The sequence below is a fragment of the Pelophylax lessonae genome, assembly GCF_965119305.1.
Source record: "Pelophylax lessonae genome assembly, chromosome: 2".
NCBI lineage: Eukaryota > Metazoa > Chordata > Amphibia > Anura > Ranidae > Pelophylax > Pelophylax lessonae.
Genome location: NC_138769.1, coordinates 484,278,819 through 484,303,739, shown reverse-complemented (window position 1 = coordinate 484,303,739; position 24,921 = coordinate 484,278,819). Strand labels below are relative to the sequence as shown.

Below are 24,921 nucleotides of genomic sequence, written 5' to 3'. Positions count from 1 at the left end.
TGGCAAGAATGTCCATTTGCAGAGATCTGGTATGGAACTGAGCAAACAGAACCGCCACAAAAGGTGGAGACCAGCAAGCCCAGCACTTGCATACAAGTCTCGAGAGATGACCGCCGGCTGGACAACAGGAGCCATATAACATCCTGCAACTTCTGGAGTTTCACCTCCACAAGAAACACCCGGGCTGAGGCCATTTTTGGAAATTTAGTTTCCATCCTGATTCCTTGCAGAGTTCACACCAAAATGTCCAGACTGTCTTTTAAGGCATTTGGAGACTCTGCTCGCAGGAGGAGGTCGTCCAAGTACCCCAGTATCGCAATCCCCTTCTGCCTTAGCAATGCTAACACCGGGACCAAAACTTTTGTGAACACCCGAGGAGCTGAGGCGAGACCAAAGGGTAACGCCACAAATTGATAGTGTTCCTCGCCCACAGCAAAGCAAAGGAAATGCTGATGCCTGACTTATATAGGGATATAAATGTAAGCGTCCTTGATATTGATAGAGGCCAGGAAATCTCCCTGATGAAGGGATGCCACAACTGTGCGAATGGACTCTATTTGAAATTTCTGAACACGCAAAAAGCGGTTCAAGGCCTTGATGTCCAGAATTGGACAGACCTTGCCTTCCTTCCTGGGAACAGTAAATAGGTACGAATAAATTCCCTGAAAGCATTCCGATTCCAGAACCGGTACAATGACCCCTTGTGAAAGCAGATCCTGTACCACCCCAAGAAGACCTCGTAGGCGATCTGGGGCCAAACGCAGGTTGGAAGGGAAGAACCTGGGGGGGGGGGGTGTGGTTTACATCGGCATGGCCGGACGTGTTTTAGAGGAACTCCGCCGGCCGCTCACAGAATCCTGATCCATCCTGCATCTACCTAGCTGCTCTCCCTCATAAACTTGCTTGTTGTGACGCGTGATCAACAAGGGAACATCTTCGGCCATCAGCCGTGCCGGACGCCTGACGGGTGAGCTTCATTCCTCTCCATTCCCCACTTCGGAGCCAGCCTACGGCCCTTTCCTGCATCCATCCACCACAGCAGGCCTTACCATCGGTGCCTGGGTCACTAGTTCTGGTGCTGGAGCCCGGATTCAAGGTCCTGGAGGATAACGGCCTACGCCGCCACCGGAAGCCTCAGGCCTAGAGTAGCTGCCGCCCGGAGCCAGGTAGAAGTCGGCCAGATCCCCATCACGGCATCCTGACCTGAGCCCCTGCCTGCCATCAGTCTGCAGCCCTGCCTCTGGAGTCCCCTGGTTGCCTGGGCCTTTACTCCACTCGCGGCCGGCCGCCATTTTGCCGGTACTGGTGCCCACCGGACCCTGAACGCCCTCCCTGGGACCCCTATAGGGAGCATCCATCGGCCCTGCCTGGTTCTTGCCCTGCCCGGGCCATAGCTTGCCTCTTGCCATACTGCCTCCAGCTTGGCCCACCGTTCCCATAACTGTGGCTTGTGTGCCCCCCTGGTGCCATCCTCAGTGGCCATTAGGACCCCCATATGCCTCCCGACTTCTCTACACCCTTCTGTGTCAGCTTTATTTAACCTCAGCTGTGCCCACCTTTGAATTTGTGAACTGCCTGTCTCTTTACATGGACTGTCTTAGCCACTGCTGTGGTTCCTGTGCTGCCTGCAGATCGTTGCACCTGCTCACAATACTGCTGTCTGCTGTTAGTGCTCCCATTTGCTCCAGTTATCACTCTACACTTGCTGAACAACCATCAACTCTGTGTGCTTTGCTGTTCCTGGTTCCTTTTCCATTTATCTGGCACGTGCATATTAAGCTTTGATGTGACTTTTGCTCAGATACACCTACCGGATCTCTTATAACGTTAACAGGATCAAGGCTTCCCTATATTGTACTTTCTACCCTTGCAGCCATGAGTAAGGAAGGGAAGAACCTTGCTGGAGGCAAGGACCGTAACTTGATCTTGTAACTGGTCCGAATCAACTCCTGGACCCATTTGTCTTAAATCAAGGAGGTACAAGGATCCGGAAAGAAGTGAAGACGTCCACCCGCCCCAGGTATGGGTGAGGGTGCCCCTTCAGGCAGAAGTGGCTTCTCTGTGATCCTGGAAGAGCCCGCTCTCGACTCACCAGGCCAGGGCCTCTTGGAATCCCCTGCAGGGTTACAGGCAGATTTTGATTCCTCCAATTTTAAAGTTTCCCGCACGGATACAATCAGCGCCTCCACAAGCGCCTTTTCATGCACGGCTGTAGTGGAAGAGGATTCATCCTCACTGTCAAAGCACTCAGGGTGCGTGGACACAGATCCAGTGGGTTCAGTCGCGTTTGCGGCGGCAAAATCCACCTTTACAGGTGAAGGCGGGGGGCGCTTCTTTTGAAGGGCCATATCAACTTTAGACACTAGGGACTGCAGGTCCACCGTCATGGCCGCCAGGGCAGACTGAGACCCAGAGGGTCCCACAGCTTCCGACAGGGGGTCAGGTGGTGACACATGCTTCAGGGACTCCATGGTTAACCTGGGGACTGCCCACAATAGCTGAAAAAAACAAAGTTGCTACAAGAATTCCCCCCACCGCTATAGCAGTGGTACTACAGGTCCCTGCACACTAGTGGCGCTGCTTTAGCAGAAAGAGGGAGCTGCACATCCACAGGGACTCACCACAGAAGTCTTCATGGAGTGAAAGAGGACAAGTGGCAACCTGTGAAGTTCTGGTGAACTCCATGCCCAAGAAGGTTAAGGCAATGCTGGAAAATAAAGGTGGCCACACAAAATATTGACACTTTGGGCCCAATTTGGACATTTTAACTTAGAGGTGTACTCACTTTTGTTGCCAGCGGTTTAGACATTAAAGGCTGTGTGTTGTTATTTTGAGGGGACACCAAATTTACACTGTTATACAAGCTGTACACTCACTACTTTACATTGTAACAAAGTAAAATTTCTTCAGTGTTGTCACATGAAAAGATATAATAAAATATTTACAAAAATGTGAGGGGTGTACTCAATTTTGTGAGATACTGTATGAGCATTGAGAGAAATAGTACATAGACCAAAGCTTTCACATCTAAAGCCACTCAGAAGTCCTATGATATTCAAAGTTTTATCTCTTGTTCTACATGGTCAATTGTATATCTTCTGCAGTGCCTTTATTGTCTTCAGTATGTTGGGAGCACCACTAGGGTCCTGCAGGTTAGAAATAATGAACATAATGCAAATATTAAGAAGAGATTAAAAGGGCAAAGTCTATCTAGACATTTGCTCCATCATAGTAAGGTGCTGTCGTCCTTGAAACTAGGCAGTGTAGACAAATTTACTCCCCACTAGAGAAGCCATTGCACTAGGGAGATTGAAGCTAGTTGGATTTATGTGTTGAAAACATATAGCCCATATAGATTAAACAGAGTGGGATCCTAGTTGTTTTTTTAATAGTTGATATTTTAGCAGCATTTTAGTCATTGTTATGTATTTTTTTTCAATAATCTTTATTAAAACCAAATAACGGTACATAGAAAATACAGGAAGACAAAAAAACAGCGTTTTTGCAAATTTTAAAAACATTTGCAGAGCAACATCAATGATGTCTGACAGAGTATAGATGAATAAACTATAAAAAGGGCACATGCAACCATACTAGAATCCTAGTTGGATGGATCTATGCTAACAGCCCGTAATGTGAGCCAAACAAAGGAAAAGGGGGGGGGGAGAGTAAAAAGGGAGTGTGGAAGGGGGGGGGGTGAGTCTGTGGCCTACAGTAAAGAGAAGGTTCCATCTTGTAGGTTGGGTGTTGCATCCCTGGGTAGCGAATCCAGAAAGTCCTGCCATTTGACGGAAAAGTGGTCAGAGGAGAGGAGTGTCCGCTTCTCCAGGGGGGAGGGCCGAGAACGCAGCCTCAATTCATTGTGGGCCCGGGGCGGAGCGCGCAGGCAGCTTTTCTCCAGGAATTTGTCCATGGAGATCGCTGTGTCGGACTGTTTGCGTACCTGGAGCTGCCGTGCAGAGATGGAAGAGTACCGTGGGGGAAAACGAGGCGACTGGTGGGTTTTACAGGTTGATTTTAAGTCCTGCCGCGGGAGCAGAGGGAGATGCGGCTACAGCATTCAGCGCCGGAACCGGAAGTCCTTTATGTATTTGAATATATTAGTCTATGTTTTTCATGGTCAGTAAAATCAGCTGTAATTTTTATTTTTTCCTGTATTTGATAACAATTTAGGATGAGTGCAAGCTTCTCTGTGACCTGTAATTGTCACAAGCCATGTTTACATGGATAACTACCATTTTCATTTTACTTTACATTTTTTTCAGCTTGATCGGATTTGTTTTTTACTGCTTTGTTTGCCCGGGGGTTATTTGGAGGAATTTGTGAAATTGATTCTTTTTTGAGTGTACTTGTGATGTACCGTGAGTTCTTTTAACACCACTGTGGATGTTGTTGGTTAGCTCCTATCACCTCATGATATTCTCTTGCAGACAAAACGCGTTGGGTGGAGCCTAATTGGGGACATCATCATGCCTGGCAATTGTGGAAGGTGAGGCGATACATGCTTGTCTCTCAACCCATATTATAAGTACCTGTCATTGTAAATAAAGGATGTTGTTTTATGATTTTAGACTATGTGGTTTGTCTTTGTTCTTCCATGTGATCTCTGAGGATTACTGGAGGTAGACTGGGTTTTTTTGGCTGGTTTTCTTGTTCCTGCTGGTTTGGAGCTATTGACGTAGTGATATCTGGGCACAAGAACTGAACTAGTTAAGGCGGCCTCTTGCTTGTTATTCTACAACACAAGCACTATTAATTCTTTTGTATAAAGATCATGGCTTTCTGATAAGAGGCTGTGATGCTTGCTGTTTGAGGCACTGGAAGATAACACCAGTCTGTATGTGTACTTGATCCCACTGAAGGAAAAGATCTCACAGACTTTTACAATTTTAATGGTTAACATTTAATTATTTACAATTTATGGAACATGCACTGCATATCAAACACCATTGTCAGTGGCATACATCCTGTGGGTAAGAAGATCATTCCTGTGAGAATAACACAGGAGCAGGGCTTTTTTTCAGCTGGAATGCAGGGGAACAGCGCTCCGGCACCAATGACAGCCCTCTCCTCTTCAGCCTATGTCACACAACTCATCGGGTCCCAGCAGGGCAATCAGCAGCTGCCTGACTGTGTCTCCGCCTCTACTCACAATTGTAGCACGGAGTGGAGGAGAGCTGAAACTCCACCCCAGGCTACAGTTGTATTAGCTCCTCAATTGGCTTAAAAAAAAAAAAAAAAAGCCTGCACATACCACGGAGCACTGACGGTGGAAGAGGTGAGGGAGTTGAGTTGTGAATGGGAGAGAGCTCTGCAGAGACTGAGATCACGGAGAGAGAGGAGAACTTTGAAAGAGTGGGGGAGGGGGGATTGTGCAGAGTGGAATACTGTAAAAGTATGTGTGTGGAGTACACAGGACTTCAAATGCCTGCTAGAGGATTCTACCCAGCCTGCAGCAACATGCCCCCTAAATGAAGGAGGGGGGGGGGGGGCTGTGATGTGAAGGCATTTCTGATGTGTAGGGGGCAACTTGTGTGTGTGTGTGTAAAGGGGGGGAGGGGGACTGTGATGTGAAGGTGGAGCTCTAATATGCAAGAGGTGACTCTGGTGTTAGAGGACTATGTGATGGCAGAAATATATGCATAGAGGCGAGCTGGGAAAGCCAGGGGGATTTGTGCATAAAGAAGTTCTGGAAAGGGGGGGAGATTTGTGCAGAAAGGAGAGCTGGAAAAAGGGGGAGGATTTGTGTAGAGCGGAGAGCTAGGAAAGTCGGTTGAATTTGTGCAGAAATGAGTGATGGAAAAAGGGGAGGATTTGTGCGAAGAGTAGAGCTGGGAAAGTCGGGGAGATTTATGAAGAGCGAAGAGCTGGAAAGGGGGGGGGGGGTTGTGTGGAGCATAGAGCTGGGAAAGTGGGGAGGGGAGATTTGTGCAGATCAGAGAGCTGGGAAAGTCGGGGGTATTTGTGCAGAATGGAGAGCTGGAAAGGGGGGGCATATACAAAGAGGAGAGCTGGGTGGGGGGTGGTGGACAACTGTGAAAGTGTGTGGGGGAATTTGAGCATGGAGGAGAACTGGGGGGGGGGGGGCATTGTAGAGAGGAGAACTGGGAAAGTGTATGTGTGGGGGGGGATTTATGCGTAGAGGCAAGCTGGGAAAGTGTGGGGGGAAGGGAGATTTGTGCAGAGTGTGGAGCAGGGCAAGTGGGGGGGGGGATTTATATAGAAAGGAGAACTGGGGTGGGGGAGGGGGATTTGTGCACAGAAGAGAGCTGGGAAAGTGGGAGGATTTTTGCAGAGGGAGAGCTGGGGGGAATTTTAGCAGAAAGGACAGCTGGGGGGGGGGGTGGTAATTTGTGCAGAGAGGAGAATTGGGAGGGGGGAGCTTTGTGCAGAGGGAAGAAGGCAGGTTGTGCAAAGTGAGAGATGAGGAGGGGAGGGTAGGTTGTGCAAAATTAGAGGTGTGAAGGGTGGGGCAGGTTGTGCAGAGATGAGAGCTGTAAGGGAAGCTGGGGGTGCATAGGTGAAACTTGGGGGGGGGGCAAAAGTGAGAGCTGTGGATTGGGGTGAGCGTTATATTGTGGTTAGAGTGGTGCAGAGATGAGATGTTGATGGGGGGGTGGCTAAGGTGAATTGTGGATAGGGGTGCAGAGTAGAGCTGTGGATGGGGGACACAGAGGTAAGTAAAGAGATAAGCAGAGGTGATGATTTGATGGTTACTTTTGGGGGAAGACCAAGGCAATTTTCTGGGGTACTGTAAAGCATACAGAGTTAGTGACCAAGAGTATGTAATGTATGTCACAGCTTGCAGGGTCCAGTGGTGATAATTTTGTAACACCCTGTAGATTACATATTCAGAACCGCTATACTTTGTATGCTGTATGTTACATATTAAAGGCCCCTGCATGGTACTGCTTAATGCTGTACTCTGCACAAAGTGTTTTGCCTTACATACTCCTGAGCCTTGCACTCTGTATCCTGGACTGCATATTACATACGCTTTACTACTGCTCTGTGTGCTGGGTTCTGTGTTACATATTCCTGACCCCTGCAATCTGTACACAGGGCTATATGCTCCATATTTCTGAGAAAAAGGGATGCTTTGCATTGAATGTAAGTACTATCCTGTTTGCTGTTTTTTTTTTTTTGTGTTATACGCACTGCACAATACACAGTCCTGAGCCCTGTGTGTTATGAAGTCCTGAGTCCTATATTCCTGAACCACGCGCCTTTTGTGATACGCAGTTCTAAGCCCTAACTTATTACAATCATTTGGCGCGCTGTACTTCTCTCCTCTAAAGAAGGTGTGTCTGGGCGTGGTTGGGGGGTGGGGTTTGGGTGTGGTTGGGAGTGGGGTTTGGGCGGGAGGGTGAGTTCCTGCACCTATTTTCTGAGAAAAAAAGCCCTGCACAGGAGTATACTATTTTACTGTGTGTGGTAAAATTAGCAATTGCCGGTATTAGCCACCAGGTATATAAAAACTTTTTTTTTTTTATTTAATCAAACAAATAAGCAAATAAACAGTATTATATTTACCATGCATGGAATAAAACCTACAGTGCTTTGTAAAAATAATGAAAAAAACACATTTCTAAATGAAATTAACATAATAGATATTTTACTTTTCCTCCTATATTATTCCCACAGGAATGATCTTCTTACCCACAGGATATATGCCACTGACAATAGCGTTTGATATGCAATTTAATGAGAATCCAAATAAGCGGTCATCATTAAAAGGGTAACCATATGTTCAAGGGTTGAAGTAGAAGCCTAGGTGTAGCTTTGAGGTGCTTGAGTTTTAAAAATAGTAGAAGATCTTGAGGAAGGGGGGTTTTAAATGTTCCACTATGGAAGAAGAATTTTTCCCTCCTGTGACATCTTTGTTTGTGCCTCATCAAAAAGACATTCCTCAAAAGGCATACATGCAAGACATCTTTTACAGAGGGCTCCAGCTGCCCAGGCTTTCAGTCATAGGATTCTGTGCAGGTGGAGATTACAGCCATTCTGGAAATTTGTGTCATTACTTGTTCTAGGGCATCCACACAAAAGAGCAATGCAGAAAGTGCTGGAATACAGAATCACATTTCCTTTTCATTGCCTTCGTCCAGCTAGCTACAGTATGAACACGCACAGGACCCTTTTTTCAAGCCGCATCAGGATCGGATCGCACAGTGGTTCACACTTGTGTGATCCGATCCTGTGCGAACTGTCAGATCGCACTGCGATATACGATCAAACTGGGGGTGTCGTTAACATTTCATTGACACCCCCTGCGTATCGCATATGGCAGTGTGAACTGCCAGGGGTGCGTTTGCGATGCGGGAACAGGCTGCGAATTTGCAGCCTTCCCGCATCGCACAAGTGTGAACCGGGACTGAGGGTCCACATAAGAAAAAAAGAAAACAGGAGAGCGACTCTGAGTGTAGTATTTAATGGATCAGAAGCTTATAGCACATTTAAAACTGACTTATGGATTGAATGAGAACAATGAGGCTCATCGAGTGAGACTGCTACAGCGGCGAAGAGATCCCGGCATCCAAGCTGTGTAATAGAGTGCCTTTTCTTCCTTCAGCGTAGAGTCTCTGCGAGGAGACAGACAATTTCTGGCTCTCAGCTGTGCAGGCCACTGGTTGAAGTGCAGCACTGGCTGGCGTGTGACGTCACCGTGGAGCAGGGGAACACAACGCATTTCCGAGCATGCTCGCTCCATTTTCAAGTGTCGCTTGAAAAAAAAGCATTAATGCTCTGTGAGAGCTTTGTACATGCTCGGAAACACATGGTGTTCCCTTGCCCCACGGTGACGTCACACGCCAGCCGGCGCTGCGCTTCAACCAGTGGCCCGCACAGCTGAGAACCAGATCTTGTCTGTCTCCTCGCAGAGACTCTACGCCGAAGAAAGAAAAGGCACTCTATTACACAGCTTTGATGCCGGGTTCTCTCCGCCGCTGCCGAAGTCTCACCCGAGATATGCCTCATTGTTCTCATTCAGCCCATATGTGAGTTTTAAGTGTGCTATATGCTTGTGAGCCAATAAATACTACATTCAGAGGCGCTCTCCTGTTTTCTTTTATTCTTATATGGACCCTTGAGGTGGCTTGACTCTGGAGGAGATGCTCTAGCCCTAATGTGGCTTATGCACTGACCTTCTACAGCCTACCCTATTGACTCTTTGGACTACCCATGTTTTTATTGTATTTATTGTAATTTAATTTACCTTCTCTGTCTTTTTATTTTTAGCTCACTAATAAATTCTACCTGTGTGCCAGCATTCTATGTTTATATTATTTAATTTCATACCAGACCTCAAGAGCCTAGTATAAATTGGGGGGAACCCCATGCCATTTTTTCATGTGTGTGGAGAACTCCATTAAAGTGGTATTAAACCCAAAACCAAAAATGTACAGCTTACCAATCAGATGTGGCGGCTGTGTCATTTTTATTTTATTTGGCTTTTCCCTCCGTTTTTCACCTGGTGATCTGGTCAGTAACACTATTAGTGAGACACAACTCTGGATAAATGAGGACAGGAGGCAAAGCAGAAAGCAGCATTGTCAGACTGGGGGGAGGGTAGGTTTTAAAAGTGTTAGCAGATTTAAATACACTAACAAACTGAGGCTAAACTCAAGCTCACACTTTATAATCAGTTACACCATGCATGTTTTTTCCTTTTAGGATAAAGGTTTTGCATGAGTAAAAAAATGATATTTTAATCACTCCTGCCAGTGCTAAAAGGTTAGTCCCATTCATGTAAAATTCATACATTCTGCGGACAAGCTGGTGCTTTTGAAAAACAACAAACTTGCTGGCAGGATCATCAGATGAAAAAAGAAGGAAGAAAGCCTAAAAAAATAAAATAGCGCCATCACATCTAAGAATTAGTAAGCTGCAATATAATACAATGTTTGCAGATAGATATCTAGGAAAAGAGTCTGCCATAGATGAATTTATCAAATGAATGGTCAGTTGTTTACAAAAAGAAGGAAGTGTCCAGGAGCTGCCATTTTGCTGGCAATTTAAACAGACTAGGATAAGCTCACCTTTCTAAACTCTCCCCCCCCCTTTCCTTTGACAGTGGGCAGGGGATACTCTCCCAGCACCGGCTGTCAAAATTTCTGTGAATAAAACTACAAGTTCCATCTTCCACCACGGTAGACTGCTTGTAATGAATTGATTCTCTTGTTCTTCAGTTAATATCTGCCTGTACGGGAGGTACAGGCAGATAGCTGTAATGAGAGACTGCAGCAGGCTGACATTGCTCCTGCAATCTGCTGGTCAATGGTGCAATGCTCTGCAGGCTCCTAAGGAAAAGAAAAAAAAAACAAAAAAACATTTGTACCCGCAAAACATCTGCATTGTTTTAAGTGAACTTAGCCTTTATTGTCAGTGTTGCTGTAGTAGGTTATATACATAAAAAAAATGCAACTGCTTTTAAGGACTGTTTTCTGTAGAATGGGACTGACATTGATTAAATATTGAAAGATTTTACTGATTCACTTATCACTTGTTATATATGGTTTCAAAATTCATGATGCATTATTTATATTATGTTTACTAGGAAGTTTGTCATGTACTGCTTAAAGGTAGAGCTGCACCATGCTTTTTGGTTCATTTTATGATTTATGTGAAGTCATTGCACATATTGGTGTATAGCAGCTCTTTTCTTCAGATTAATTACTATGTGTTTTTGAGCTCATTCTATTTTTTTTTTAATCATATTTTGGTGTGGCTTGGGGTGATACATATATTTAGTTCAACACTATCCTCTTCCCAGACTGAAAATGTTTTTGTCCAGAGGTTCCTGCTTTACTAGATCATCCAGAATGCAGACACTCTAAGACAGGAAGTGTGTTACTGGCTGGATCACCAGGTGAAATAAAGAGAAAAAAGCCTAAAAAGCAGCCATCTCATCTAAGGATTGGTAGGCGGCAACAGGAAGGGGGGGGGGGGGGTGTTAATACCACTTTCAGTTTATGCTGTTTAATGTTTCAATTTAGCCCAAAGCCAACCATCAGGCCCTATGCACACAGGACAATTTCTCCTAAAAGCCTTTCCTCCTGGCAGCTGCGTTTTGGCGGAAAAAAAATATACCTGACACTTGTAGCGGTGTCTAACGCATTTAGACCATTTTTAGGCATCAAGCGTTTGGACATGAATTCATTTCTTTGGCCAGAATTTAAATAAATTCACGTCTAAGCACTAAATGTGCCTAGTGTTATTGAGCGTTTAGAAGCGTCATACGTTTTTTCTGCCAAAAACACTGCTGCTACTGGACGCACCAGCAGTGGGTGTTTTTTTTTTCCTGCCTCTAAACACCTATCACCAAACTCCTCTAAAAGCCTATGTGTGCATGGACACAGCGGCTAACATGCAGGGACATTTAGAGGCAAGAAAAATAACAGGAGCAGCTGAACAAAAATGCCTAAAAGTTTGTAATTGAAGTAGAAAACAGTAAAAAAAAAAAAAAAAAAAACTGGCATTTATCTCCACTGACATCCCCATAAAATACTAGAACACCAGCAAGAAATCAAAGTATAAAGATGGACATTCATAATAAGCATGTGGGGGAAAAAAAAAAAAAAAAAAAAAACTTTGATTGCCATGAAAAAAAAAAATCACACTTTACTGTTACCCTGGTGATACGTTAATAAAAAGTAGAAGGAAAAAAAAAAAAGATTGACTTGAATAGATGTATGATATGAAATTAAAATGTTTCAAGTTGAACAATCCAAAATGGATGAGGAAAGGTTAGAGCAAGAGAAAGAGAAATCAATTCTCCAATGGCAATCATGAATGGAAAAGAAGTATGAATAGGATTTGCCAGTGGGGTGCAACAGCTGCCAAATATCCTGCAGCCAAAGAATTACAATAATACTGATGAAGTGTGCAAGAGCATTTGGAATCATTGCAGGGAACAGGGGGAAAAAAAATCCAGCAATAATGAGCCTATTCTATTTTAGTTCCCATCCAGCTCCTGTTGCAGGTTCAAAGAACAGAGGATGCTGGAAACTCAATGACAAACATAAATGTAAAATATTCTGCTTAAAACAAAGAAATACCTATCCACTTCTTAAAATGCAAAAAATAATGTACGGTTAGCAAAAGGCCTAAGTGATAACCTTAACAATACAGCTAAGAAGATGTACATGCTTTTATTGTTTGGATGATTACAGGAAGATAAAGGGAGATTACAATGAAAAATAAACTTCTACTATGAACGCAGCAGTCAGGAGTGTTCAGCAGCCTGCTGCCATTAAAACAGCTTCTGCCTAGCATGCTACAGTATAAATCACAATCTGTGAGCACTACATGGGAGAAGCCTTCAGGTGCAATGTGGTGATTGATGCTCCTCAATGAATATACTGGGGTGAATAGGTCAACAGTTCATATGTAGGAGTATTTAAAAATATAGGCCAAATTCCCCATTATTGTTTGTATGTTTTTGATAAATATTCATATTTATGTGCAGTTGTACAGTCTTTAAATGCTGGTAAAAGTATGCAGTGAATAAACCCCATGTTATATAACCATGCCCTTTTATATGTGCAATCCTATCCACCAGAATGCAGTCATCTACCTAAGGGCCTCTGTCCATTGATTTTTGCCCTTCTCAGCAATAGGCCTGATTTACTAAAACTAGAGTGCAGCTGTGCATAGTAACCAATCAGCTTTTAAATTCAGTTTATTCAATTAAGCTTTGACAAAAATATACCTGGAAGCCAATTGTTTTCTATGCAGAGCTGCACCAAATATTGCACTCTGCAGTTTTAGTGAATTTCCCCCACCGTTTCTCTCCTTATACAAATCAATGGGGATGCAAAAGAAACTCGAAGCAGGTTGATGTAGCTTTGAAGAAGGGCAAACGCGGATCAGAAGGAGATCAAATGAACCTGCCAAAAGATTATAAATGATCTCGGAAGCAACTCAAACTGATCAAAATGGAGAGACCAAGAAACAAAAGGCATTAGTGCATTGGCATGGGCCCATAGGCCAAAAATAAAAGGTCCTAAAGGTTGCACAATCCAGATGATTAAGGGTTTAGTTCACATTTTCAGAAAAAAAAAGAAGCAGTGAACACCATCCACCCGTCAGAGTGGTTCTGATTGGTCAGTGATGCCATGTGACCATGCTGAACAATCAGAACTGCTACAATTCATCCTGGCATCTCTAGGGAATGAAGAGGAAGAATAGCACGATTTTAAAATCCCAGGACCTCTGCTTGGGCAGTGAAACTATCTGGTGGTCAGTGAGGTGGGTGTAGGGTGTTAGCTCTGTATTTTTTTTCTAAAAATGTGAGTTTTTCACTTTAGGGTTCCCATTTACATCAAAGTAGGGCTGTGTGATTTTGCCTAAATTTTTTTTTTTCGATTTTTAAAGAAAAATTCGAGTTTCGATTCGATTTTCGATTTTTTTTTCAATGCACTTAAAAAATGACTGCAGACATCAGATATAGTGTCAAAAGTGCAACTTTATTGCTATGATTGTCCTCAAGAGTTAAAATGCGTAGAATCCCAAAACAAAAAGTAAATGAGGCTCTGTCATTCAACAATTTCAAGCTTTAACCCAGGTTTAAGCAAAAGTGCAACAACTTCACAGTAGCTTAAATTTTCTGTTCAAGAAATCAGATAATTAAAAATTTTGTAACATATAACATTACAATTAAAAAAAACTCTTCTCAGTATAGTGTGAACTGTGAATATAAAAAATGAAACATGCCTGTGGCAGCGCAGACATATAGCCTGCTCAAAGAGTGAAAAAATGTAAACTTTTATCTATAACAACAAAACACGTGCTTGCTGAAACATTGTGCATGCTCATTCTAAACATTTTTTGCAAGAAAGATGAGCCTGTCCACAACCTCTGGCTTAATGCAGGCCCGGTTGCAGGTAACTATTCCCCCACCCACACTAAATACCCTCTCTGAGGGGGCACTAGTGGCTGGAATAGAAAGATATATTTTTTTAGCCAGTAAGCTTAGCCTTGGAAAGTTGGGCTGATGCAGCTTCCACCATTCAAGAGGATCTGTGTCTGGACAGGTGTGGCTAGTCTCTGTCTGTACCTATCACAGCCCCTGTACAGGTATAACCCCGCTTCCCCTCAGACGCACCGCCCGCTTCCTCTCCCGGCAGCTGACGTCACATCCAGGCCTGGCGGTGGCCGCTGATTGGCTCGTTCCTCGTAGACTCTGAGCAGAGATGGCAGCGGCGGTGGTCCGGTTACTGGGGAGTTCTCGGTGTGTTGTGGCTGGTTCCCGGGCCTGGCTGTGCGGTGTGCAGCGGACTAGGAGCTGGCTGGAGCCCAGGGCGGCCCGCCTGTACAGGTAAGTGTCCCGCATGCAGGCCATGGGGGCCCCTGAGTGACCTCTAGTGTGTGTGTACTGTCTATGGGGCTGGCTCATATCGCGCTATGGAAAAAACTATAGTGGCAAAAAACTCGAGTTTGAAAAAAAAATCTTTTTACACTAAAAAATCGATTTATCGATCTAATCGATTTTTTGCCCAGCCCTACATCAAAGTAAATCCAAATTGTTAAATTATTCATTTAGTGAGTATTATGGGTTCCTATACAATCTGCACTGAAACAACTCCATTCCCCCAACCTTCCTCTGCTCACATAACACTTTCTGGCAAAAATTAACTTGCCTAACATCTCCCCTGAACAACTCCAGAATCTTAATGTGCCCTTCTCTTTGCCAGAGATAATTAGAGTTCTTGACACCTTGCCCAGTAATAAATCCCCAGGACCTGATGGACTAATAGGGGAGTATTATAAAAGCTTTGTGCAATTGCTGGGACCACATCTTCTTAGGGTATTGATGCTGTTGCTGCTTCAGCCTCATTCCCAGCTGAAATGCTAGAGGCCTTGATAGTGACTATCCCTAAACCGGGAAAGTGTCCGGATTTTCCTCAGAACTTTCGGCTCATTTCTTTGTTGAATAACGATTTGAAGGTTTATGCTAAAGTGTTGGTAATGCGACTAGTAGATATTCTGTCCACAACGGATCAATCTGGCTTTACTAAGGGTAGGCAGACGTTGGATGCCACTAGACGTCTTATTGACATTGTTCATCTGGCTGAGAGGAAAAGGGTGCCTTCTCTGCTTCTGGCTTTGCGGAGAAGGCATTCAATAGAGTACACTGGCAGTATCTGGCTAAGGTTTTGGAGAAATTTGGTTTCTCTGGGCGAAGAGTGTATACCTCTGGGATGATCTCTAAATCGCTGGAGATTAAGAATGGCACACGTCAAGGATGCCCACTGTCCCCCCTGATTTTCAACATTTAATGGAGCCCTTAGCTGCCAGCATTAAACAAAATCCCAACATACAGGGTTTTCAAATAGGGGGATGGAAACACGTCATTAGTCTTTTTGCAGACGATGTGATTTTAATGCTTACAGACCCGGTAACCTCTCTAGAACGTGTTACCGGTCTTCTCCAACGATTTGGCACAGTATCATATTACAAGGTCAATGAAAATAAATCATTCATTCTTGATCTAGGAGTCCACCTGCATGATATAAAAGATATTAAATCTAAATTTCCATTCGTTTGGAGTGATTAGGAGATCTCCTATCTGGGGATAGCACTAACCTCTCGAACAGAACAACTCTTTAAAGCCAATTATGTCCCGCTTGAACATAAATTATGAACAGGACTACGGAACTTAAGAAAACATATTCTCTCCTGGTCAGGACGATTAGCTGCATTCAAAATGCAAATGTCACCATAGATACTCTACGTGTACCGCACAGTGCCTATACCTATACATAAAAAAATTCATCCAGAGTCTGCAATCACTACTGTCCAGATTCCTGTGGGAAGGTAGGAAAGCTAGGAGCGCATTTGCTACTCTCAGTGAATCCAGAAGGGGTGGGCGGAATTGGAGTACCGTTCTTAGCAGACTATCATAATTTAGCAGTGATATTAGCATAACTTAGGGAGTGGACTCCTGAGAAACCTACTTCACTTTGGAGCAACATAGAACAAACATTGATCCCGGGAGGGAAACTTTCAGTATGCTCTGGCCTACCCATACCTCCAAAACCTACAAATAGATCTTCCTCCCCCAGTCGTAGCAACACTTTAGGGAACTTAGCAAACAAAATGCAGAATGATGTGCATCATAAATTTACAGCATTAAACCTGAAGTAGTAAGCTGAAGCTCAGTAAATTCCGGCCACAAAAACCATAGAATATACATGTTTTTGAAAGAGCCACAAATACATCTTACCCATTAAAAAATCAAACATTTAAGCAATACAGTGCAGTTCAAGTACAGCCATTATGTCCCGGTTCACACTGGTGCCTTGCAGAAAATCCTGTGATTCAGTGCAGGTTCTCGCATTGCACCTGAAACGCACACTGGTTCATTGACATCTGGGAACCACTGGAGGTGACAATGTAAAGTTAATGACACTCCCAGATCTGTTCGCAGATCACAGTGTAAACTGTCAAATGGTGACCAAAAAAGAAGGGTCGTGCACCATTTTGATGCGAATGTGATGCGATTTCAAACATACAGTTTGTATGGCTGAATTTGCATCACACAGACATTACATGTGATTAGCACAGCAATGTGGTGTGAATTACATGCGATGTCTGATCGCATAAACCTGAACCCAGCCTCAGATGCAGTCTTTTTTTGACCCTCCCATTTAATTACATTTTACTTGTTGCTTTGGCTTATCCTGATATGACAGTGCCCCAGTGTACACTTAATAAAACCTGTCATGGTAATTGATAAGTTATGCACAGTACAGCCTATAACATCCTCTTGAGAGAGACAGTAAATTAAAGTAAATAAGTCATGGAAAGGATTCAGATGATTAAAGCACTTAGTTATGTAGCTACGTTGAAGGTACCTTTTTTTTTTTCTTTTCATAGTTACATAGTAGTTGAGGTTGAATAAAGACAATAGTCCATCCAGTTCAACCTGTGTAGGTGTGTGTGGCTGTAATCATCTCACATAGCCCTGAATGTCCTGATCCTTGAGATGTAAGTCTAAGAGTCTTTTGAAAGCCACCATACTTCCCGCAGTGACCACCTCTTGTGGTAGAGAACTCCACACTCTTGTAGCCCTAACAGTAAAGAACCCCCACGTTGCCTGAGGTTAAATATTTTCAATTCCATCTGTACTTTTTTTCCAAGCAGTTTCAAAACCAGAAACTACACACCTTGTAAGTAGTAATATTGTGCTGATATTAGTAGGGACATCAAAATGAAAATATGATTAGTGGATATAAAGTTCTAGTGAATGGCAACACTTATGTGTTAAAACATACCTTGTGTTATTTAGAAAGTGGTGTGACCTGATTTGTACAGCCACATATAATGATGCTGAGGTAGCAAGAAGTTCATTTTTCTCTTGAGATGTCAGGTTGTGTCCTATAAGGGAAAATAAAAACAAGAATTACAAAAAAAAAAAAAAAAAAAAAAACACACATTAACATATGGCACATCACATGCATAGGCGTGCACATGAGGTGAGCCTGGGCACACCCTAATCACCATGTGTGCATACCTCCCAACTACCATTGAATAGGTGGGATCATCCCAAGAGTAGGGACACACAGTGGCCAGATTATGCAGCTGGTGTGGGTGATCAAAGACTGGCCAAAAATTAGAAAAGGCAGTTGGCTTCCGATTACTGAAAACCAATAGAGCAGGTAACCGAAACAAAGAAAATGCTGCCAATACGACAGGAGAGTATCTAAATGCAGGGTAATTGCTGCAAAACAGCATTCTCTTTAACATGAAAAAAGGTCTACTTTAAAAAAAAAAGGTACAGTATTTCACAAAAGTGAGTACATCCCTCACATTTTTGTAAATATTTTATTATATCTTTTCATGTGAAAACACTTAAGAAATTACACTTTGCTACAATGTAAAGTAGTGACTGTACAGCTTGTATAACCGTGTAAATTTGCTGAGCCCTTAAAATAACTCAAACGCACACATAAATGTCTAAACCACTGCCAACAAAAGTGAGTACAGCCCTAAGTGAAAATGTCCAAATTGGGTCCAAAGTGTCAATATTTTGTGTGGACACCATTATTTTCCAGCATTATGTACTAGCCATTTTCCCTCCCCAGTATCACATGACTCGTTAGTGTTACAAGGTCTCAGGTGTGAATGGGGAGCAGATGTGTTAAATTTGGTGTTATCACTCTCACTCTCTCATACTGGTCACTGGAAGTTTAACATGGCACCTAATGGTAAAGAACTCTGAGGATCTGAAAATAAGAATTGTTGCTCTACAGAAAGATGGCCTAGGCTATAAGAATATTGCCAAGACCCTGAAACTGAGCTGCAGCATGGTGGCCAAGACCATACAGTGGTTTACCAGAACAGGTTACACTCAGAACAGGCCTCGCCATAGTCAACCAAAGAAGCTGAGTGCACATGCTCAGCATCATATCCAGAGGTTGTCTTTGGGAAATAGACATACAAGTGCTGCTAGCATTGCTGCAAAGGTTGAATGGGGTGGGGGGTCAGCCTGTCAGTGCTCAGACCATACACCGCACACTGCATCAAATAGGTCTGCATGGCTGTCGTCCCAGAAGGAAGCCTCTTCTAAAGATGATGCACAAGAAAGCCTGCAAACAGTTTGCTTAAGACAAGCAGACTAAGGACATGGATTACTGGAACCATGTCCTGTGGTCTGATGAGACCAATATAAACTTATTTGGTTAAGATGGTGTCAAGCATGTGTGGTGGCAACCAGGTGAGGAGTACAAAGACAAGTGTGTCTTGCCTACAGTCAAGCATGGTGGTGGGAGTGTCACGGTCTGGGTCTGCATGAGTGCTGCCAGCACTGGTGAGCTGGGAGACCATTGAGGGAAAAATGAATGCTAACATGTACAGTGACATACTGAGGCAGAGCATGATTCCTCTCCCTTCAGAGACTGGGCCGCAGGGCAGTATTCCAACATGATAATGACCCTAAACACACCTCCAACACGACCATTGCCTTGCTTAAGAAGTTGAGGGTAAAGGTGATGGACTGGCCAAGCATGTCTCCAGACCTAACCCTATTGAGCATCTGTGGGGCATCCTCAAATGGAAGGTGGAGGAGCGCAAGGTCTCTAACATCCACCAGCTCGGTGATGTCGTCATGGAGGAGTGGAAGAGGACTCCAGTGGCAACCTTTACAGGTCTAGTGAACTCCATGCCCAAAAGGGTTAAGGCAGTGCTGGAAAATAATGATGGCCACACAAAATATTGACACTTTGGGCCCAATTTTGACAATTTTACTTAGGGGTGTACTCACTTTTGTTGCCAGCGGTTTAGACATTAATGGCTGTGTGTTGAGTTATTTTGAAGGGACAGCAAATTTACACTGTTTTACAAGCTGTACACTCACTACTTTACATTGTAGCAAAGTGTAATTTCTTCAGTGTTGTCACATGAAAATATAAAATAAAATATTTACAAAAATGCGAGGGGTGTGCTCACTTTTGTGAAATACTGTGTATATATACCGTGTTTCCCCAAAAATAAGCCCGGTTCTTATATTAATTTTGGCACCAAAAGACACAGTAGGGCTTATTTTTGGGGTAGGTCTTATAATGTTCTGTCCCTTTCTGCCCTCACTTTCTGCCAGAAATACAGTGTAAACCTAGTTTAGTGTATATAAAATCCTAGGATGCACTTTATTAGCGTTTTATATACTGTCCAGTGAGTGTTTTTGTAATACAATTGTGTGAAATACCTTCATTATGGTACATCGCTGCTCTGTGCTCAGCTAATCTCCTGCTCTCTCCTATCTTTCTCGTCTCATACGGTAGCTGTCTGAGGGGGATCTCAGCCCCTCCCCTCTGCAGTGTACACAGAAGAGCCCGGTAGATTAGATTAGAATAGGTTTAGCTGATCTGCCGCTCTGCTGTCCTCTTTTCCCTGGCCGACAGCTGGGGGTTACGGAAGCGCCGATGTACCGAAGGTATTTCCCATAATTCTAATCGAACACCCGACGCTTCTGTGTACACTGTAGAGGGGAGGGGCAGAGATCCCCCTCTGACAGCTACGGTATGAGAGGAGAAAGACGGCAGGGAATCAGCTGAGAGCAAAGTGGCGATGCAAGGAAGGTATTTCACAGTATTATATTACAAAAACACACTGGACATTATTTAAAACGCTAATAAAGTGAATCCTAGGATTTTTCATACACTAAACTAGGGCTTATTTTCGGGGTAGGGCTTATATTGCAGCCCACCCTGATAATCGAGATAGGTTTTACTTTCGGGGAAACACGGTGTATATATATATATATATATATATATATATATATATATATATATATATATATATATATATATATATATAGTAAATGGAGCATTGTTTGTGTCAATCAGTGTATACACAAGATTAAAAAATGTTGTTAAATGTTGTATATTTTTTTACATTTCACATTTTACATATCTCCTTTATCCTCCTATTCTATATGCATGTATATGCACTTTTTGTATGCAATTTTTCATATGCATTTTTTTTATGGATTTTTATATGTGTTCTTTCCACATATATTCCATCTGCATTTTATACTATGTCCTTATGCATGTCCTCATACAAAATTTTACATGCATTTTTTGCCCTGATTTTACATGCATCCTCCTATATATATATATATATATATATATATATATATATATATATATATATATATATATATATATATATATATATATATATATATATATATATATATTGTGCCTGCTTTTTTTATCTACAATCCTACACCCTCCCACCCATCCCCTTTTATGGGGAGTAGGCCGCACGGACCTCACCAGCATAAGCACTTCAAAAGGATTTTACCCCTCACTGGACACTTCTCACTGCCCCTGCACAGTCCACATAAATAATATATATTTTTTCAATTTTTACTAATAAAAAAATTGTTTACCATTTAATATATATTAAATGTATTAGCATATACAACCCGTTTTAAACTAACAAATAAAATTGAGATGTAGGGACTAAGGTCCCAATACGGCATATATGCAAGGTAGTTCACATGATGAATTTTTTATTAGCCCCTGTAGGTGGACCAACATGTCGACAGATTAGTTGCTAGGATACAACCAGCCTATATAAACACCGGGAGTAGCGCTAGATGGCACGCTCCAGATGACGTCGTGGTGACGAAACGTGTAGGGCGTCTTGCTATGTCACTTCTGGTAGCAGTGGTTCCAGACCATGGAATGCGGAAGCGCTTAGGCGACCGGACCCTGCACGCTGACGGTGAACTTCCTAACTGTGAGTGGATATGTTTTGTGCTTTCTTACCTTAACTATACTACGCAATGGGAGATATCTTATGCTTTTGGCACAAGCTCATCACACACCAGTGAGGAAACAAAGTGGGAACCAGGATTGATGTGCAGTTTGGACCACAGGCAGTCCGTGCAGTAAGTGCTTTTACCTAGTGGGGGGCCACGGGTATTAGCACCGGCTTCACCAGCACGCCATATCCTGTGAGCACGCACCTCCCACAGTATCATTGGTACAACTTTTTGCAAATCTAAATAAAATCTTTCATTCAAGAGCAATCTCAGCACTTTTGTTTTTATAGTGGAACACTTATTAGTACCATCTACAGGTATCACTACTTGTCCTAGCACGTTGGCAATTTTATTACATGATGTGGCCCCTTGGCTCCTTGCAGGACCACATCAATTTCTTTTAATGCACTGTGCACTTTTTAGTTCCAATTAATTGGACTCACTCAACATACTTTGCACGGCACATGTATATGGTTTTAAGGTTTTTATCCATTGTGCATTGTGGTAGCGCCAGTAAACCAACATATTTGCACCCCTTTATTCACAAGAGGAGTGATGAACAGTTTCAGTAGTCAGTGATGTTTATCACACAAAAAAGATTCCAGACAGACATTTTTGTGAGCGACAGGTCACTACTACCTAGCAGTAAAAAAAAAAAAAAAAAAAGCAACCAAACTAGAAAGATGAGCTACGTGGATCCCAGCGGTACCCAAGTTTCGGGAGACATGTAGGTGCTTCAGTGTATCATTTTCAGTATGATATTTAGCCATCCATTGGTACTGGGGCCATCATTTTTCTTTTTTTTTTTTTTTTTTTTTTATATTATTTTGGAGAGAGAGAGAGAAAAAAAGTGATGCTTACTTTTCCTAAATAAACAAAGTAATACAATTTTCCTGGGATCACCATGAGTTGCCAAAAATGGCAATGACATTGTTTGGAATCACACATGTTGGTTTTCATTTTCTTTCCAGCAGGGTGCAATCATAGCATGATTGAAAACAGCAAGCAGTTTTTAACAGTAGCAAAATATCCCAGTTTCTAAAAGTGGTCACCTTGATACGCTGATCCTGGTAATTACACAACCAGGAACAACAAAGACTAGTTTCCAATCTCCAGTGTAGGATCTGAGCCACCCTGATTCAGGAGCGGAGTGCTCCTATTGGAGCATCCAGATGCAATTTAAGCCTCAGAACTTGGCAGGAGGATGCTGAATAACAAAAGTGTGGTCATGAAGACATTTTTAAAAAGTATTCCGATCTTTTATTTTTATTATATTATATACCTACCAAAATCTGTCAAGGCAATTATATGATTTTTGCTAGCTCTAATAATACATAAAAGGTGACTTTGAAGTTCTTAATCCAGGCATAGAAAGACTGAATCTCAGCTGGGTCAGCAGGTAATGGCCAATATTCAATCCATCTATCTATAAGCAAGCTGGTTGTACCCAAACCGATCGATTTGGGTACTAACAGCCTGTTTGATTCTTTTACATGCGATTACCGTTAGTGTCTATAGTAACTAGCTGTTTTCATTTTCTTCTGCCGACTGGAAAGGCTCCCCCCGCCACTCCCTCTTTTCCCACAGAACACAATAGCACTGCGGGAGGTGTTGATGGGGAAATCAAACAATTTTCTTTCCTTCAACCCATGGACTTCTTTAGGTTCACTAGGGAACCAATCTTACATTCCCTATTTACATAGATTAATGTACACATCAAATTATTCTTAACTATAAAATAACATTACATATAACCTAAGAAGGTGATGCTAAACTTTCAAAAGACATAGGATGGATGGGAACGAGCAGAAGGGTTTAATTCCGCCTTAAGTTTTGGATAGAGCAGTTAATGGCTAAAACAGCAGTCACTGGATCATGTTTCACCATTCAAATAATTACTCTCACCTTCTCTCCCAGTAACAACTGTTAATATTTTGTATTTCCTAATCGTTTTATCCCAGTAACAATGGTAACCAGAACAAATTACAAGGGTAAGCAAGAACACAACCAACAAAAGCATGACAGAGGGTCTAACCTTTTCAACACTTGGGCTTTAAATGTTTTTATTATATTTTATTCTGGAAAAGATTGTACTAAAAAAGGAATATTGCCTTACCTATAAATTTCATATCTTTGAGTACAATACAGCACACAGGCTTAATATTCATAGACCATAGGATATAGGTTGGTACCACCAGGTGACTAGCCACTGACCAAGCTTTTTGGAGGACACACTCATTGATTATCCCCTATAACCCTTCCCCACTCCACGAGTCCTCAATTTAGTAGCAAGCAATGTCGAGTAACAGATAAATGGGGGGGGGGGGGTGGAGCCTGTGCCCTGTACTGTACTCTAAGACATGGAATTTACAGGACACTCAAAGTTCCAAATATCTTAAGCATGCAGTGCAGGACAAAGACTTCATATCCATAGACCCTCTGACATTCCAAGCAAGGATTAAGGAGGGTTGGCGACAACAGGCCCAACAATAACAAGGGTCAACAAACCCAACTCGGAGATCTGCTACCAGAACCTTGCAGCTAAAAGCTCCAGTCACAGATGATTGGATGTCCTCATTGTAGAACTTTGAAAGGGTATGAGCAGCAGACCAAACAGAGGCCTTACAAAGCTAAGCAACAGAACCTTGATGTCTGAATGACAAGGAAACACCTGGTGCAGGACATGCTTTGTCCTTAAAGTGTAGTTCTCTTTTCCACCTAGCAATGGTGGACCTTGAAACAGGATGTATGTTGTGAGGTTCTAAGGGCAAGAAAAATATAGTCTTCCTGACAGAAGCTCTCTAATGGCTCTGACCATGTACAGACAGTGTAGAGTCTTAGTGGAAGGCTACGACCACCCTTAGAAGAAAAGATGGGTCTCAGGCACAAGGCTACTTTGTTGTTGTGAAGAATAAGGGAATGGCTCCTTAAAAAAGAGAGCCACTGACAGATGTGTTAGCCACCAACAACCTTGCAGGAGAAGTCATCCAAGGGGAGTGCTTTGGATTTAAAGAGTGGTTTCTGTAGGGCACCTTGAATAAAGACCTTAACAAGACTGATGAAAGAGAAAGCAAAGCTAGAGGTAAAAAAATGAGGTTGAAGGATTATAAGAGGTGCATGGAAGTCAGCCAGCCCCCAGTCTGATGTACTCACCCTCCAGTCTGTCACCAACCAAGTAGACCTGTCTCATAATACAAAGAACAGGGGTTTAGTAAACACCTGTTCTTTGTATCATGAGACAGGTCTACTTGGTTGGTGACAGACTGGAGGGTGAGTACATCAGACTGGGGGCTGGCTGACTTCCATGCACCTCTTATAATCCTTCAACCTCATTTTTTTCTTGATATAGGGATGGAGACGCCGGGCACTACCTGCTGGGGTCTCACTTAAAGTCCCACCTAGCCTATTGTGTCTAAGCAAAGCTAGAGGTTTTCGAAAAAGAAATTACAAGGCTAAACCTGTCCCTTAAGAATACTGAAGGCCAAGTTTTACTTGAGTTCTGATTGTAGGAATGCCAGAAGGTGAGGCACAGAGCAATCTTTTGGGTTGAAGTGAAAGTATTTTTACAACAGACAAGAATGATTTGAAGGTACAAAGGTAGATCTTTCCAGAAGTGGTTTTCCTTGCTTTAGCGATGTGGAAATTACAGA

At 42.9% G+C, this 24,921-nt stretch overlaps 1 protein-coding gene across 1 annotated transcript in view; it reads right to left on the bottom strand.

The window, feature by feature from the left end:
- The window catches only part of PCCA (propionyl-CoA carboxylase subunit alpha), a 1,213,132-nt gene that overhangs the window by 379,971 nt on the left and 808,240 nt on the right, over window positions 1–24,921 (bottom strand). The window contains exon 18 of the mRNA XM_082247734.1: window positions 17,277–17,379. Coding sequence (XP_082103860.1) covers window positions 17,277–17,379 — 103 coding nt within the window. The remainder of the gene's footprint in view (window positions 1–17,276; window positions 17,380–24,921) is intronic.